At 40.4% G+C, this 17329-nt stretch overlaps 1 protein-coding gene across 18 annotated transcripts in view; it reads left to right on the top strand.

The window, feature by feature from the left end:
* The window catches only part of Eph (Eph receptor tyrosine kinase), a 100551-nt gene extending 87021 nt beyond the window's left edge, over positions 1-13530 (top strand). For 5 of the 18 annotated variants that reach the window (XM_077412919.1, XM_077412917.1, XM_077412918.1 and 2 more), the window contains 5 exons: positions 17-82; positions 1048-1224; positions 1328-1797; positions 1909-2246; positions 4032-7009. In XM_077412919.1, coding sequence (XP_077269045.1) covers positions 17-82; positions 1048-1224; positions 1328-1797; positions 1909-2246; positions 4032-4344 — 1364 coding nt within the window. In that variant the 3' untranslated portion in view covers positions 4345-7009. Of the gene's footprint in view, positions 1-16; positions 83-1047; positions 1225-1327; positions 1798-1908; positions 2247-4031; positions 7010-7640 lie in introns of those variants that run through there. The other 13 variants (XM_077412931.1, XM_077412929.1, XM_077412930.1 and 10 more) reach the window with 6 other exon arrangements.
* Positions 13531-17329: the final 3799 nt, after the last annotated feature.

Genomic DNA, 17329 nt, shown 5'->3' with positions numbered 1-17329 from the left:
GTTGTGTTGTTCACAGTGCACTGCAAAATGGACAGTTCACCGATTGTGACAACCCATACCAACAACAAGAGCAAGTCCTCGCGTAAGTCCTTTGTTTCCAAAAATAATCTCCGGCCCAAATTTCTCGCGTCCGAAGGAAAAAAAAACGCCGGATACGTCCGTACAATATATTGAAGGCATAACCGTACGCACCGACACTCGTATACACTCTGAGTTTTCCACGATTGTTATAGTTTAGCTTTAGTTACGCTACGCTATGTTCTGTTCTTTCTTCACTGTCCTAGATATGCGACATGGATGAAAAGTTCGGAGGTATATATAAAATAAAAGCATGCCGCGGCCCCGTGTTTCGCAGGCAATTGCATCATGTTTTCGCATCTAATTTTTTTAATCTTATCTTTTATTTTACTCCAGGCGATCGTGCTTCGCGATCGCTTTTCTTCTTACCACGATATATGCAAAATACTTGGATGTTCCCAGACGGCTCAAATAGAAACTAAATTGGTTTGAATAAAGAAGATTGGAGACGAGAGGCGCCGACGAGAGAGAAAACTATTTGAATCGTCTGAAACATCCGGGACGAGCGGTGTAAAAGAATCGCTGGATTTTTGGGATGTATCGCAATGATCTTGAAGTAATGGCATGCAAGAAATTGTGCATTTTGGCATGTGGATTGGCTATGCGCGAATTTTTCTTAGCGCACATAGACACCGCCGTTCGACATTAAACAGACCAGATTCTAAGCTAGATAAACACATATACAAGTAAAAAAAAATGACTCTTTCAACTAAAGTGGGACTGAGAAAAAAAAGAGGAGATATATTTTAGAATCCACCTGCGTTTGGCTTTCTTGGTTGTGTCTTGTTTTTTGAAAATTTTAAACTCGCTGACGAGAGAGAATGTGTGAGTGTTTCTTTTTTGCGGGATTTGACACGGTTGGCCGTGCGATAGAGCGAATGTTGGGACGCGCGGTCTAGAGTTCTGTCAAAATTTCGCATCACCGGCCCTCGTGTTAATATAATGAACTCTGTTTTCGTGACGTTGCAGTGACCACGCCGCTGTTCACACCTGCAGTGGGGGTCGCCGCGGCGGGCGCAGGCGGCACAGGCGGTGCAGGTGCAAGGAGTTACGTGGATCCTCACACCTATGAGGACCCGAATCAGGCGGTACGCGAATTCGCCAGGGAAATAGATGCCGGATATATCACGATAGAAGCCATCATAGGTGCGGTTCTGTACATTATCATATGATATTATCCAGCGGTTATCAAATACGGTAGTTTTAGTAACTCTCGATTATACTCTTGACAATTTTTTTATGATCACAGGTGGTGGAGAGTTCGGCGATGTGTGCCGAGGGAAGCTAAAATTGCCTCCCGACGGACGGACAGAGATAGACGTGGCCATAAAGACCCTGAAGCCGGGCTCCGCAGACAAGGCCCGTAATGATTTTTTGACAGAGGCGTCGATAATGGGTCAGTTCGAGCACCCCAACGTGATATTTCTACAAGGCGTAGTGACGAAAAGCAATCCGGTGATGATCATCACGGAGTTCATGGAGAACGGTAGCTTGGACACCTTCCTGCGCGCGAACGACGGCAAGTTCCAAGTGCTCCAGCTGGTGGGCATGCTGCGCGGCATCGCTAGCGGTATGCAGTACCTCGCGGAGATGAACTACGTGCATCGTGATCTTGCCGCGAGGAACGTTTTAGTCAACGCCGCCTTGGTTTGCAAGATCGCCGATTTCGGACTCAGTAGAGAGATCGAGAGTGCCACAGAGGGAGCTTACACGACCAGGGTGAGCGACAGATTCAAGTTGTGGAGTCAAAATTTATAGAAGCTAGTGGCGTATACGAGACTCGAACATATGTATAATTTCTCGCCTAATTAATCTATCGTTTGTATTCAGGGCGGCAAAATCCCGGTACGGTGGACGGCACCGGAGGCGATAGCGTTCCGTAAATTCACGAGCGCTTCCGACGTTTGGAGCATGGGTATCGTATGCTGGGAGGTGATGTCGTACGGCGAGAGGCCGTACTGGAACTGGTCGAATCAAGATGTGATAAAATCGATCGAGAAGGGCTACAGGCTTCCAGCGCCGATGGACTGTCCGGAAGCGATCTATCAGCTGATGCTCGATTGCTGGCAGAAAGAGCGCACACATCGGCCGACCTTTGCCAATCTCACACAAACTTTGGACAAGCTCATACGAAGTCCGGATACGCTGAGAAAAATCGCTCAGAACAGGTAAAAGCGCCAACGTATCATTGTAACTTGTCATTGTAATCGCCAAATGCCGATATAAAATTGCGAAACGAATTTTAGGATAAGTTAGTCGCAAAAACGGTATTAGGAAATTTGATCCGTCTTATGGATCAAAAATCTCGAGCAAACGATATAATTATCATCGTCCAACGTAAATGAAAGAAATATGACGGAATGCGTAAGATATAATCGGCGCACAACGAATAAAATTCGCTTTAAGTGCTTCGAGTGCACGTTCGCAAATCGCAGTTATCATATGTTTTCATTGACATTGTCTCAACGTTCTTTTTCTTTTTATTTATCTCTCGTTGAGTCGCTCGTTCATTAATATCTTAATAAGAATCACGCCGCATGCTACGTGACTTATGTATCGTGTCCATAAATTAATTTCTCTCGACAGCTAATAATTATTTTCATTCATTCACCGAAACGCTCACGCGTGGATCATGTTACATCCGTTTCACGCCACTTAGAATGGGATTCGGCATTGTGGCTCATTGATGTATGACGTCCCGCACAAGCCTACAATCGTATACACTTATATATATGATGTGCTCGTGCATATGTATGTACTCAGAAGGAAGGCCAATGTCTCTGCATACTCGTACTCGCGCCGTCGTGACATCTCGACCTGATTGGCATTACTGGAAGTAGGCATACACGTACTGGACTGCATTATACAATTAGCACTTGCTTTTTATGTTCGTGCTTTTTCTGTTTTTTTTTCCAAGTATCTCTACGTATACTCTCGACATATCCCCTAAGTAACAGTCGTCAAAATTTATTTCTACTGCGTCTACGCCACTGACGTTTATTTTCCGACACGCACGCGTGAGAAGGGAAGAGAACAAGATGATCATTGGATCGACTCGAAAATTCGAGTCTTTCTCTTTTCCTTCTCGCAATAGCATACACTTTTCGCACGACGCGACGTCTCGTCGTAATCTCTCGATATCGAAGAGTTACATTTTTACCTCGTAAACGGACGCTGCTTTACGCTTCAAAATGCACTTGGCCGAGCGAGGTTTCCAGAATTAGCTGGCGGAAAAATTAATTTATGGACGAAAGTCTACGTTGTCAGTTGTGTAGAATACTTTTTTACCGCGTTCCGGGGACTTAGTCGAGATCATGCATTATGCGACGACTTCAACAGAGCTTTCAATTGCTTTCACCGCTTAACGTTTCTATGCTCCTTGAGTCTATGGCTCGCATTTCAGTTATTCTTTACAAGAGCTATGTTTAAGAGAGGGGGCTAATTTTATACCTTTATGTTGCTTTTCTTTTTGACAAAGTTGAGTTTTGCCTACGATCGAGTAGAATATTTATAAAATATTAACGAGATAATAATATTCATTTATATAGCAAGTGGTCTGACTATAATTTCCGCGTTTCCTACGAGAGTTAAAACTTGTAATCGCAACGAAATCCGGTAAGCCTCCTCCCTCACATTCTCCGAGTATCCCATTGGCATGGACGAAACATTACATTATTTCATTACATTATTTCGTATATCTTTTGTTCGCGAAACAGCGTATCGGTTCTCGCGTTTTATCTTTATGCCAATGGGGCACAATATTTGCATTTGGAAATCTCGTTGGTTTCTCTCCTATTCCTTCGTTCCGCCTCTTTTTCCCCCCTGGGCTAATTCTTTGTGCTTTTGGTTTTGTGGTGTCCTTTGGTACCTGACTACGAACTACCGCAACTGCAACGCAACTGTCGACAACTATCGTCCACGACAACAACAACAACAACAACCATCGCCTACAGCGTGAGACCGCCTGCACACAATCCGTACTATGTCACAAGCCATACGGCTGCCGCCCAGGCTGCGGCGGCAGCGGCGGCTGCGGCGGCGGCTGCGATGCCACCAGGCCCGGCCGCGAGCACGGCGAGCCCGTTCGTAGACATAGTCGGCCATCAGGCCCATCAACATGCCCAGTCAGCGATTGCCGTTCCAGTAATGCCACCAGGAGCCGGCCGTAGCTTACACTATCACACACACGCAGCGACACACGCATTGCCACACCAACAACCATCGCTCACTTATCCTAATTGGGTCCCGTTCTCTCATTTCGGCTGAGAATGGTTACCCTTGAATTAGAACGCGCAAGATCATCATCATCATTATCGTCATCTCCGCCCGTCTTTCTAACCATCAGAACTAATGCCTGGCATTTAAACTGGACGGATCTCAAAAGACTGCATTCTACATATATCATTGCAATTCACATTATCTTTTACGGTCGCGCTAGTCGTAGGGAAATTATAGTCGCTCTTTCAGCGAGATAGTAGAAAATAGTATAATCCAAGTCGTGTCGGATGGAATGGTAGATGTGACGAATATAGAGATATAATACGGCCGATAATACGTTATCGAAGGGCTATAGACTGTATGTACAAGAGTAGTACCGTCATAAAAGAATCTCTTTTCCAGTCTTTTTACTACGAATTATCGACAAATGCGAGGATGTAGCGTAGATATAAATGTTAGACGATATATACAGAGAATTTCTCTACGTTGAACTAAGCAATAAACTTTACCGTTAGAGCGTATATTATTGATTGAAATTGAAACGGTTGAAATTGAAACGGGATATAAATTGAGAGTTTAAGAGTGTTTCCAAATTTTATAAAGAATAAATTCAACCATCGAATAGCAATATAGGTTTAAGAGCTTAAGAGCTTAAGAGCAAAAGGCGATTAAACGTGGTGTGCATAAAAGCAACTAGAGTCTTTCAGGTGTTCTCATAATTCTATATTAGCGGTCATAGCTTTCATTGATATACGTATAAAGAAAAAAAGAAGAAAAAAGACACATGTACACGCAATCACACATACATTTACAGAGGGTGTCCCAGAACTAACGTCATTCTTTTCGGCTGCAAATTCTTTGGTCAATTTAGGCTCTATAAAAAAAACGAACGAAGTTTTTAATAGGAAAAGGTCGTCTGTAAGTTGCTCAAAAGAACAGCCATAGTCTTACGACACTCCACACGTCATTTACATTAAATTGATATAAGTATTTATCGTGTAATTTATTAAAGCCATCGATTTTATCTTAGCGAAAGCTGCAAAGATTTATTAGCATATGTACAGCACGCGTGCGACCAGTTGACCATTTTAGAATAGTATTTTTATACGTAATATATTAAATAAGGGACGATGTAATTAACAATTAACAATCTTAGGTCGTATTTCCACATCGATGAATCCATCATGATCGTAATCATAACACTAAATTCTAAAGTATTCTCACAGAATGCGATAAATGACACGCCATTCCAAGAGAAATGATTGATTTACGATAACATATTGATTGCAAAATTCACTGTTTGGACTATTTTTCCCTTTACGTTCTTTGCAAATATTATATTAAAAACTTGTCACAACATGGACCGGAGGTGAGGCACTTATCCGATGACAGGAATAAAACGATTTGCCGAAATTCTTTTGTAGTTATGTTTAAGTATTGATCACACGGAATTTATTTTATTTTATTTCTTCAATTATTTTTTAGATCAAACATATAAACTGCTATTTATACAAAGCTTAAAATTATTCGAAGCTGTGAAGTTTAACTTTAATGTTGTAAAAGAAAACGTGCCGGTATTTGCATCAATACACGCGCGAACGATAGGAAAGAGATAAAATTCGGAAATCAAAGCCAGACATAGGTTGAAACTAGCTAGCCTGCAGATAGAAACACACACCTAGTATGACCTCCATTGCACTAACAAATGCTAACAATTGTCAGAATCAGGGAAAGGGGTGCTCCACCCTCGCCCCCACCTGCCTCATCGGAATCTTCCAACGTGCATTTGAGAAACAGGTAAAGAAAAAAAGAAAAGAGAGTCCAAAAGCGGCGAATTTCCCACACACCGAATCCCCTTTGTGGATGAGAGAGAAAAGAAAAGAAAAGAAAGAAGCGCAGACGAACAAAGCGCAATCGTTTCCGTTTGGTCCAGTGTCCTAGATAACACAGAGTTCGCCCTTTAACGTTTCGACGATTCGATTATGCTGACTGTGCTTTCACGTTCTCTCTGCTTCTTTGACGCGATAATGAAATATTACCGCTACGTAGACAGCGGTCTCCCTGCTTGGTAAACCTCTTAGTTTGTGTTGCACTGCTTGCCTTCATACGCACCGTAATCCATTCACGTGTACATACACGTAAACTGTAAACTGTATCACTAACATGTTACATATGATACATCCGTCCTCGTCAACAGTACTATTGTAGTATTGTTAGCAGTTAGCGTTACTATCATCCTCATTATTGTCATCACATCGTCATTGTGTCGTCATTACCGTCATTATTAGCATTTGTATCTCTTTTATTGCGGTGTTTGTCTTATTATTACATGTGTTACGTATTATTACTATTAGTATTATTTTGATTAAAATAATTACTTTAATTTTAATTTTAATTCTTAGCATTATTGTCGAGACGAAGAGAGATTGTACGTTTGCATCGGTATTTAAGTTTCGTAGCGCCTGTACATAACGTTGTACAAAAATGATGCACAAAACTTACTTAATCGTATATACGCTAACATCGGCTATGTTTATTTTCTAAAATGTATAATTCGTAATTTATACAAGGCCGATCAATATTACATATATATCCATAAGAGACGATCTAGGAGCCAATTGTATATACTTAAATAGCTATTTTTCATCTAAGTTAAGGCTTTATACATTCTATTATTCTCAGAAACTTGTGAAATAAATTATATCAACCAAATTATCATTCTTAGATTTTTGTGCAGATATTCTAGAATTTAGACTAGTGAATTTTGATTGATTTATTCTTTCCACCTCAAAAATCGACGTGATAATAATAATTTTATGTACTTAAAATACAATTTGTATCATATCTGAACATTTGTGTATATTTTTTTCCTTCGTGTAAGCCAGGAACACGGTTGCGTTTTACTGCAGCCAATAATACATGCTTATAGTATAATTTATATAGAAGTAAAACATAATTATTTAAAGTTCAATCAATTTAGGAATATATTATTGACAATGGAACGATATCCCAAACATGATTTCTTTGATATCCCATGAAATAACGAAGACATTAGTAACTTCAATAACGACGACGAAATGTCGAGCAGTCTACAGCCGAACAATAGTCTTCTTTATTTTATATCCTTAGCTTCTCCCCCTGTTATTAACTTGTGGCGTAGTCAATAGCAAAACGACCAAAGCATCTAAAACTAAAACATACATTTGGACTATGCGAATGTGAATGTATTTGGATAGCAAAAGAATTTAAGGAACCCTGAAATCTCGTGTGCCCTAACTTCTTCCCCGCTGTGAACGTTATTCATTCGTACAAGGAGACATTTCTTAACTTGTTATTTTTGACAGGGGCACAAATCCACTGGCGCCGGACGCGGTAGATCTAACGCAATTGAATTCCGTCAGCGAGTGGCTGGCTTCCATCAAGATGTCACGATACGCGGAGAGCTTCGAGCGGGCGGGCGTGACGACGCTGGAGGCGGCGGCGCGCGTCACCGTCCAGGAGCTCACGGCCCTCGGGATCACGCTCGTGGGACATCAGAAAAAGATCATGAACAGCGTGACGGCGTTACGGGCGCAGATGTCCGCCACCTCGCAGGGTTTCCTCGTGTAACCGCGGCCGCGACCTCAAATCCCGCGAACGGATCGTACGTAGAAATCAGCTGATCGGCACAGAACATCGCTACTCCATTGGATCTCACGAATTTCCGCTCATTCGAGGCGCCCCGACGCGTCGCCTTCGAGGTGGGAGACGACGACTTTCCCTCATGTATCATCTAGGACTCGTGATTACCTAGTCAGAGCGACGATGTCCTCGAGAAAGTATTTCTTCGCGCGCAAATAGATCCGACGAACTTAACGGCGATTGACTCGAGATGAAGCTTTCACATCTCCGAAGCGATACGCGAACGCCGTTTTATAACCGAGAGATTCTCAAGCACTCGGTGCTGCAGACATTCCACGTTAGCGAGAGTCAAAGGAAAGTCCATTCTTCGCATTTACGACTTCTCTCAGGAACGGGGGAGGAGTACGAGGACCACGCATTCGCCATCTCGCATCTAAACCACGTGCAACGACTTTTACCGAAATCGTAGAACGATATACCTATTACGGAACTTCTACGATCTATAAGTGTCAAAGAAATCGCCGTGACGCGAACCTAACGAGAACGGATAAGTCACGAAGCTCGTTTCAGGACGTCCTGAAAAATCGGCATGAAAGGCTCTTAACGGGATCAATGTAACATACCGAAAGACTCTCCTACGAACAACGAGCGCCAATACTCTTTCGTATTTCTTAGGCCGTTTCCGATGACCGATCTATCTAAAGATAAGACTGACGACGGAAATAAACGAGCCATCCCTGTAATCACTGCCGCGAAATCTTTCGTCACTAATGAACGCTCTCCTTTTAGTTTAAAGTACTTGTGTAACAACTTTTGGATTGTACACACTGTATATTTTTCTTCGGAGACTTTTATTCAGATTTACAGCCGAATTGTTTTTTCTTACTATTCTATTATCGCGCTAGGTTTTGTAACATTTTGTACTGAACGGCAGCTCATTTTAGTACGTATCTAATAGATCATTGAACGGCTAACATATCGGCCTAAATGTCGTTCGAATATGTCTGTTCCTGGTCTCTTTTCTTAAGTATACTAAAGTTACGTGTTTATTGAACGATCGACATAGCAATACGCATCTGACAAGGAAAAACGATGATTAGAGACTTAGAGAAATAGAGAACCGTATCACGAGAGAAACGTACCAAAAAAACGGATCGTAATAGTTTCCGAGATTTCGGAGATCGATAACGTGACAACAATGTAGGTACATTATTTCATGTAGCGAATGTAGCGAGTGCATTACACTATTGCGCGTATGTCGCTTCGGCAATGTACGTCGATCGAAAGCAAGGGCGAACGTTAGCGAGATCGTCATTATTAACTCTTTAACGCTAAATTACGATTTATGCCTTTGCGTTATCTGTACAAGAACGTCGTACGCGCGGCCTATACAGTATAGGTATACCTTTCGATTGTAACGACAAACGGCGAAACGAACGAAGCGGACATGTGCCAACGCAAGTGTACAGGTGTTACTTTAGCGCGAGTCTGCGTGACACGGGATAAACGAGCGGAAAACGAGAGGACGCGTGAATGCGAGTGCGAATGAAATTGCGTTGGTGAGTGGACGAGAGAATCTGCCGCGACTCATTTTTCGCGCTATATTCGTATGTACACGAGCGTGCGATCACGAAATCATTCTATATATATATACATATACATATAAAGATAGGTAATGTGTTACAAATACGACGCTGCGAAAAGGGACGAGCGAAGAGTGAAACTCTCTATCGACAGAAGAAAACACATGAGACATCCGTTCGTGCGGAAAAATGGTTTCAAACGCGTCCCTTATTAGCGAGCAATGCGTTAACATATCAACATTATCGCGGAAATGCAATGCGAGCGGAAGAAGGGACGCGCTCGCTCACTCGAGATCGAGTCGAAACTAGTAAACTACTCCGTTTGATCTCCGATTCTTCCCTTCGGATCCTCGCGAGTGACAAAAGAGAAAAACCAGCCGGAAAAAAAAAGAGAATGAACGTAAAGAGAATGAATGTAAAGTCAGAGAGAGAGAGGGTGTAAGATATACGCGGACAAAAATACTCACGTATACGCGAGCGACGACGCGTGCGACTGATACGGGGCACGCGCGTCCACTGGGTAAACACTTTTTGATTTTCACAGTCCGACCGACGAGTTTCCTCGCGATGCAACGTCCATTCCAATATACATGTATCCATAATAGGAAACCGTTTCTTTTCCTTAGAAAACGAGAGAGAAAGAGAGATAGAGCGAAGGGAGAGGCTTGCTTCACCGTATCTCGTTACATCCGCATTCGTGTAAAGACTGCATCGATATGTAAGTATCCTCGGGATACACACACGTTATCGGCGACTAATTGTCTTAAGGCTCCTGGTCCCTGAGCCGAGAACTCTGCGTTAACGGTGGCGACGTACCGTCGCGGCAGAAATAAGAACTCTCTCCTCTCACTCTCTCCAATGGAGAATTCTGTCTTGTGACATGTTGACAACCTATTTTGCGTTGCGTTAAATTTCTTTATTATTTGCCCTGTACTTGTGCTATAACGTTTAACGTATTTGTGAAACTCGTAAAATTGACCGTATGGTAAAATTTGCAAGAAATACATATGTGGAAGGAACATTCTCCACTCTTTTCGATAGTCGAAAACGGCTTGTTATTCCGTATGTCTAGGCTTCGTTTTATGGCTGTTTGTTTATTGTCGAGGGAAAAGGATAGTATCCGGTCAATTTTAGAAGTGTGCTGAAACGATCTATAGTGATTTTTTTATTAAAATGTCTTTTTATTTCGGAAAATACCGCAACATAAAATAGGTTAATTTCTCGCCTCGATAGCAAGAAATTCAATATGGCCGCGGTGACTACCCAGGAGCCTTAAAAGCGACCAACGAAGCGGCAGACATATATGCGTACGGAAATATTGCGCGTTGAGATTAAAACGGTTTCCAAGTGAGTTCGGCGAGCCACGGAGAAATTCTTTTAATTTTCTAATTTAACGGTTTAACGCTAGTAACATAGTCGACGATGTATATATCGAGCTTAGAACATATGTACCTGGAAGGAGAACGAAGGATCGAGCCTGTGTCCAAGTTGGGTGCGAGAGAGAGAACCACGTTTCTTAAGGAAAGAGAAAGATAGATTAGTAATTCCTTTATTGTATTTCCGCGGATAGCGCGATGAGCGCGCGGGACGTCATCTCTACGCTGGCGCCTTACGAGCAAAAGTTATCAATCTACCTTTCTCTCTCGCACCCAACTTGGAGTACTTAGACCGACTTGGACTGTGGACACAGATCGTTTCCACGAGAAGCATAGGCAATTCCTTTTCCAGGTATATATGTTGTAAGATATCGAGGCGACGTTGGATCGCGATGAGTAAAAGCGGACGGCGCGCTTTGGGAGGCGAGATTCCTCGCGCTCGATCAGATACAATTAAGATTAAGACAACGACAAAGCGAATGTCTTTCGCGTTTCCAGCCAATTCTCGCCCATTCCCTTCTTTAATCAAAGAAGAGGCGAGAGTCGCGCCTGCAAAGCGCCAAACCGGTGATTAAAATCGATCGGTTTCGCTTTTGTCTCGAAGCACGATCCAACGGTGCTTTCCTTGTAAACGAAATGTTTGCTCGAAGTTACACTCCGAGCGAAGAATACCAGGATGCGCTCTGGTATCTTTTGACTCGCCGTACTTTCTTCCGTGTAAGACGTATCGATAAAGAAAACGGATAGGGGAGAGCGAAAAATATCGGAAGGCCGCACGGCGATGACAAAATCTCCCTTAGGAAAAAGGAAAAGAGAGAGAAATAGAGAAGGCTACCGAAAAACGGCGATTAAGAAGCAATAAGTAAATACACGCAAATGCAGATTTTTATATAGAAAATGTTAACAAATTTCAGAAAATATTAATTATCGATAGCGCTATCTTCCTAAATGTTCGTAATTAAAGATTAAACGAAAAGAAAGGTACGATAAAATGTAAGGACGAGACTGCGTGGGGTCCGGGGTCCGGGCCGAAAGGGAAGCGAAAGAAAGGGGGAGTCGCGCGCGAGGCGAATTCGCGCCGCGATCTCGATTATAATGACCCCCCTCCCCCCCTGGTAATAATTCGGCCGGGATCCCGCGAGCGGGAGGAAAAAGGTCTTAAGAACTTTCTCAAGCTGTAACTGTCTGTGTTTTAGCGACGAGTCTGCGAGTGCGACCTGAAAGTTTTGCGGATGCCGATTAATTTCGATATGTAGATTTTATAGAGCTCTATCAATATCACACAGAAACACACACACGGCCACGTGTTAGGCACAGGGGTAGAGAAAGTACGCGAAAACCGAGAATTGTATTAGTTGAGAGAGTAGGTATGTCTCGCGTAGGACTTCTCCGGTTTTTTGATTTTTTTTGTTCCCTCGACTCCTCCGCGGAAACCTTAGGCCTGTTCCCGTTCTATAATTTTTTTCTGTTTTTGTTTTTACAGAAATTTACGAAATTACGCGTTACACTCTTTCGGTAAAAAATTGTTCATATAAAAACATAAATATATATATAATTATACATATTATGTCCATATATGTCTTCTTTCTCTTGTATTTCTTTGTATACATATATACAGGAAAAATAAGAAAAAGAAGAATTAAAAAGTAAAAGAATAATTTTTGCATTGTTTTTTTTATTTATAAAAAGTGAAGTTTGAGGACATAACAAAAAATTGTCTATATATAATCATATGTATAAATGTAATAATCATATATAAAATATGATTATGATCATACAATATAGATTATTGTATAATCTAATCGCAATTTTACTTTTTGAAAAGAAACAATGCAAAAATTATTTTTCTAATTATTTTTCAATTATTGTTCTTATTATTATTTTTTAAATATATACAAACAGAGATTATACAAGAGAAAGAAAACATATATGAACATATTTTATATTACATAAAAATATACTATGTATTATGTATTATTATATATATGTATATTATATATTATGTTATATAATCACATATGTTTTATATGAAATATTTTTTACTAAGCACACAGCTTTCTCACAGCTTTCGATCGTACTTCACGTCATATGTTTTAGTTATTTCGTACACGCGTAAAACTTAATTAAAAGAGACGAGATCGAAGAGAAAAGAGCGACAGGAAAAAGCCTGAGAAATTACTTCAATTCGCCCGAATGTCCCCGTTGCGGTGAAATTTTTGTTCTTTTTCTCTTTAGCGTTTCTTCTTTTTCTCAATTTGCCGACGCGGAGAGAGGATGCGAGAATGACAAGAGCGGCTGAGAAAGGAAAATCGCCTCTCGCGTTTCGCTTAAAATCCTGTGTAATCGATTTTAACACTTTACTACTATTTATTAAAAGAAGAAAAAAACTTATTTATTTCTTAGAGATCTGACTAAATTGCAAAACGTTTTAATTATCGTAAGTTATCTATTACTATTTAGTGGCGAACACGATATATAGGGCGGAACGACGTATTCTTTCCCTATTTTCGGAGTTTCCGAGTAAACTCCGCCTTGTGTAAAAAGATGGTGAAGCGAAGCTACAGCTACAGTGATAAATACGTATCGAATCTGTACGCAGCTATTATATTATATTATGTTTAGTTAAGCGTTAATTAAATGACTTACGAGCGCGAGTTGTTTTCTTTTCTTTTTTTATTCTTACTTTCTACGATTCTCTTTACAGCGAACTCTGTACCTGCTTCGAAAAAAAAAAAACCGAAAATCTGCGAGGACAAGCAAAACATTACAGGTACCGTCCCATATATTATACATAACTCACAAACAGAGAAAGAGAGAGACACACACATACCATACCAGACACACGCGCGTTTCACATACACACACGTACGATAATTTATATACACTCGCCGAGCTGAGTTTTCATAAAAAAAAAAGAAAAATTGGTTAATTGGCGAATCACCTCCGTGTGTCTTCGATTCATTGTATAAAGGAGAATGCAAAGAGGGGGGCAAAAAGCGCGAGCAGGGAGTTACTGTCGACAAATTTTGGAACGTGTCTAAAAACAATTTTTCCTATGGTGTTGTCAAGACGATGTGTTGATGTACATAAGATATAATAAATAATATACCTTATACGATGTAAATCGCGATATCGGTCTGTTTCCCCTTTATCCTCGCGTGTCCATCGTTAACCCTTTGCGTCCCAGTGGTTTTTCTGTGAAACCACTATTTTATACTACTGGTGGGCTTTCTGGTTTTGATACAAAACCACCTTTAATTCTGGACTTATGGAGCGCTTTGGGGTGAGATCTTTTTATTATTCTTTTGAATATTTTTTTATTTGTATGTATAATAAATGTTTTCATGTTTTTTTTTCAAATTTTTTTTTATATTTAGCTTCAAGGGGTTAATGTATAAATGTTTAATTATTGTAACGGAGTATAATAGAAAATTTCGTAATATTGCCGCGCCACTTCTATCGAGATCGACTATTGCGGAATTAATAATAATAATGCACCACATATGTATCATACCTATTTCGTTGATCTGCAATTCTGTAAGTCTCGCGTCGCAATCGAGGCGGTAAACTTTCGACGATGATCGGTTTGTCAGGAAGATGTAACTACGCCGCGAAGAAAGGAATGAAAGATATAGCTAAAAAAATGCGCGCGTTTGAGTTTAAAATTTTAAACTGAAGAAATATTTTCGATTTTATGAGGTAAACGATCGCGAGAGAAGCGGGGAACTGTGGAACACATTGGCAAACTATGTCGCTAAGGAAGATCTCGAAGTTAATTTATTCTAGTTGGTATTGTAACTAAGGTTGATAATTATTTGTAGTCGGTAAACTTGCTGATGATTTATCAACCGTTTGTAATTAAGAATTCTATCTCTAGTTGCCGACGTTAATTAATGACAAAAATTTTAATTCTCAAAAATCGACAAAGTATCAGGAACAGAATTGTGCCGTAAATTTCCAGATTGTATCTACATGGCTACGATTGTTTATACACTGTTTACACAAACTTTTTTCATGTAAATAAAATAAGCCTTGTAAATTATTATTATTATTATAACTTAACTGATTGATTAATTAATTGATTTTTTAAGTTATATTTTTACAATCTTAAAAAAATAAAAGTTTTAGATTAGATGCATTTCAGTTATAATTTACTTATCAATTAACTGTACTGTAATACATGATACTAACATAAAAATATTATTTGCGCTGATCTGATTACTGTCAATACTTTGTGGCATTCTAAAAATTATCCCCAAACTAAATAATAGTAACTAAACTTAACTAAAAACAAAGTTGCAAACAAAATATTTTTCCATATTTCTGATGAAATATAAATGTTCGATGATTCATGGATTACTCGTACACATAAGTTAAACATAATTTACATTGCATATTGCATGCAGATATAGATTATTATATTTTACGCGTAAACGCCCAACCCTGATAGTTATAATAATAGTTGTGGTTTATTGTTGGACTACCTGTGCATAATGATCAGCTTGGTTGCACTATCGAACTTTCCAAGAATTTGTCACATTTCCAAAAACTTCTCAAATTTCAAAGAAATTTCCGTATTTTCAAGAATTTCTTTATTTTTCAAGAATTTTGCATATTTCCAAAAATAGAAGGAACTCCCCGAATGTTTTAACAATATTTGCATGCTTGCACGTACACTTTACTCACACGATACAAAACGTACACGAGACTTGAATAAAATATCAAAGCTATTATTAGAGCGTTTATTTGCGCATTTCCAACAAAATTGCATTAATGAAATTGAACTTTTTTTATGTGTACAAATAACATATTTTAATAATCTTGACACTCTGTCTTTTGGAAAGTAATATAATATTTTCAGATTTTCTAAATACGCAGAAAATATCAAAACTATTTGCGATTGAGTGTTAAGTTAACGAAAATGATCAATAAACGAGCATATACAATGTATCGCAACACGACTTTCGATTACGGCATTTTCACTTTTAATCCGCATCTGCCGATCGAATATCGAAACCTTAGAGAGGCAGATGGTATTGATGAGAAGTATGATTACGTAGCAGGTGTATAGTGGTGAGTGCGCGCGCGACAGGTGAAGTGGAGACTTTAATACGTACCGTACTTATGCGCTCGCCACCGAACTTTTGGAAAGACACGGTAAAAAAAAAAACAAATGAATAACAACATCCGCGTGTCTCAAAAACAAAGTTCGGTTTAATTTCGACGTGCAGTTGAAGTCGATTGCGATCGAAATCAAGCGGATCCTTGCGGATTTCATTGTCGAAGGTAGCTGGGATTTTGTTTATGCGCAGAAGGATTTTCAAGACGATTTATTTCGGGCATCGACGTCGTGACGGACACGCACGTGGAATACGCGATCGATCGTCCCGGTACCGATCGTTCATTCACGCGCGTGCACGTGCAGTCGTTGGAAATTAATCGCTTCGATTCTCATGCTCCGCGCGCATGGCGTGGCGTGTCGTCTCATCGGTTTTTCCCAGGGCGACGCGATTTCCGAGCCGATACCTCTTCTTCCTCGTAAATAAAATCCGGCGCGGTGGGAGGGAACGACGAACAATTTCGCCGGATGAATACTGAATCGGCCGTACGTCGCACCTCCGCGATCGGCGTCGCGCCCTCGATGAGTACTCCTCATGACGTGAATACCAGTTACGAGCGACCGTGAGATCACAAAGAAAGAAAAAGGAAGCAGAAATAAAAAGTTCGGAGTCACGTTTTTCTCCGACGGGTGCACCTGTCCCGAAAAGTAATCAAACGATTTTCCCGATTTTGTCCCAAGAGACGACGCTCCTTTATGCCGGGGGGCTGTAAATAATCGTGTCGCGGTACGGTGTCATAAAGGCCATAAAGCCATCCGGCAGGCTATAAAACAAATCCCGGTTCTTTGCAGTCGGTGACCCTTCCGGCCAAACTAGTTTCGGAGGAGCCAATTAATCTCGACGGGAATTGACTCGAATGACGATGGACGCATCGATCTCGATCGTATCGTAAGACGAAGTCGAATCGCATCAGCAGAGATAACGTTGCCAATAAAAAATGGGTTTCACCAGATATCTTGGCAATCTGAGATTATTTTATTAAGAGACATTTTCCAGAGACTTTCGACGAACGACCTAAATTAATTAACTGATGATTTTTTTTATTTTATAGTTGAACATATGACTCCCAGAATTCTTGTTTTTTTATCCTCTCATAATTATTTGGTTGATTATCTAGGATATGCTAAATATCTTTTTGATAATATATACAGATCCCTTCTAAGCATAGTAATGATGTACTTGTCTTCTTGGACGCAATTCTGATAAATGAGCTAACAAACAAAATAACATCATTAGAAGGTCAGAACTGCTTCCGGCAAGGGTTTGATGCCCAGATAGTACAATGACATCTTCGGGAAATCCAAAGGACATCCAGGACGGACAACCGGGATAT

Source organism: Temnothorax americanus, unplaced genomic scaffold, assembly GCF_048541705.1.
Source record: "Temnothorax americanus isolate GAGA-0224 unplaced genomic scaffold, ASM4854170v1 Scaffold31, whole genome shotgun sequence".
In the NCBI taxonomy this organism is placed as follows: Eukaryota; Metazoa; Arthropoda; class Insecta; order Hymenoptera; family Formicidae; genus Temnothorax; species Temnothorax americanus.
The sequence above is the reverse complement of the archived record's forward strand: the minus strand, read 5'-3'. Positions and strand labels throughout refer to the sequence as shown.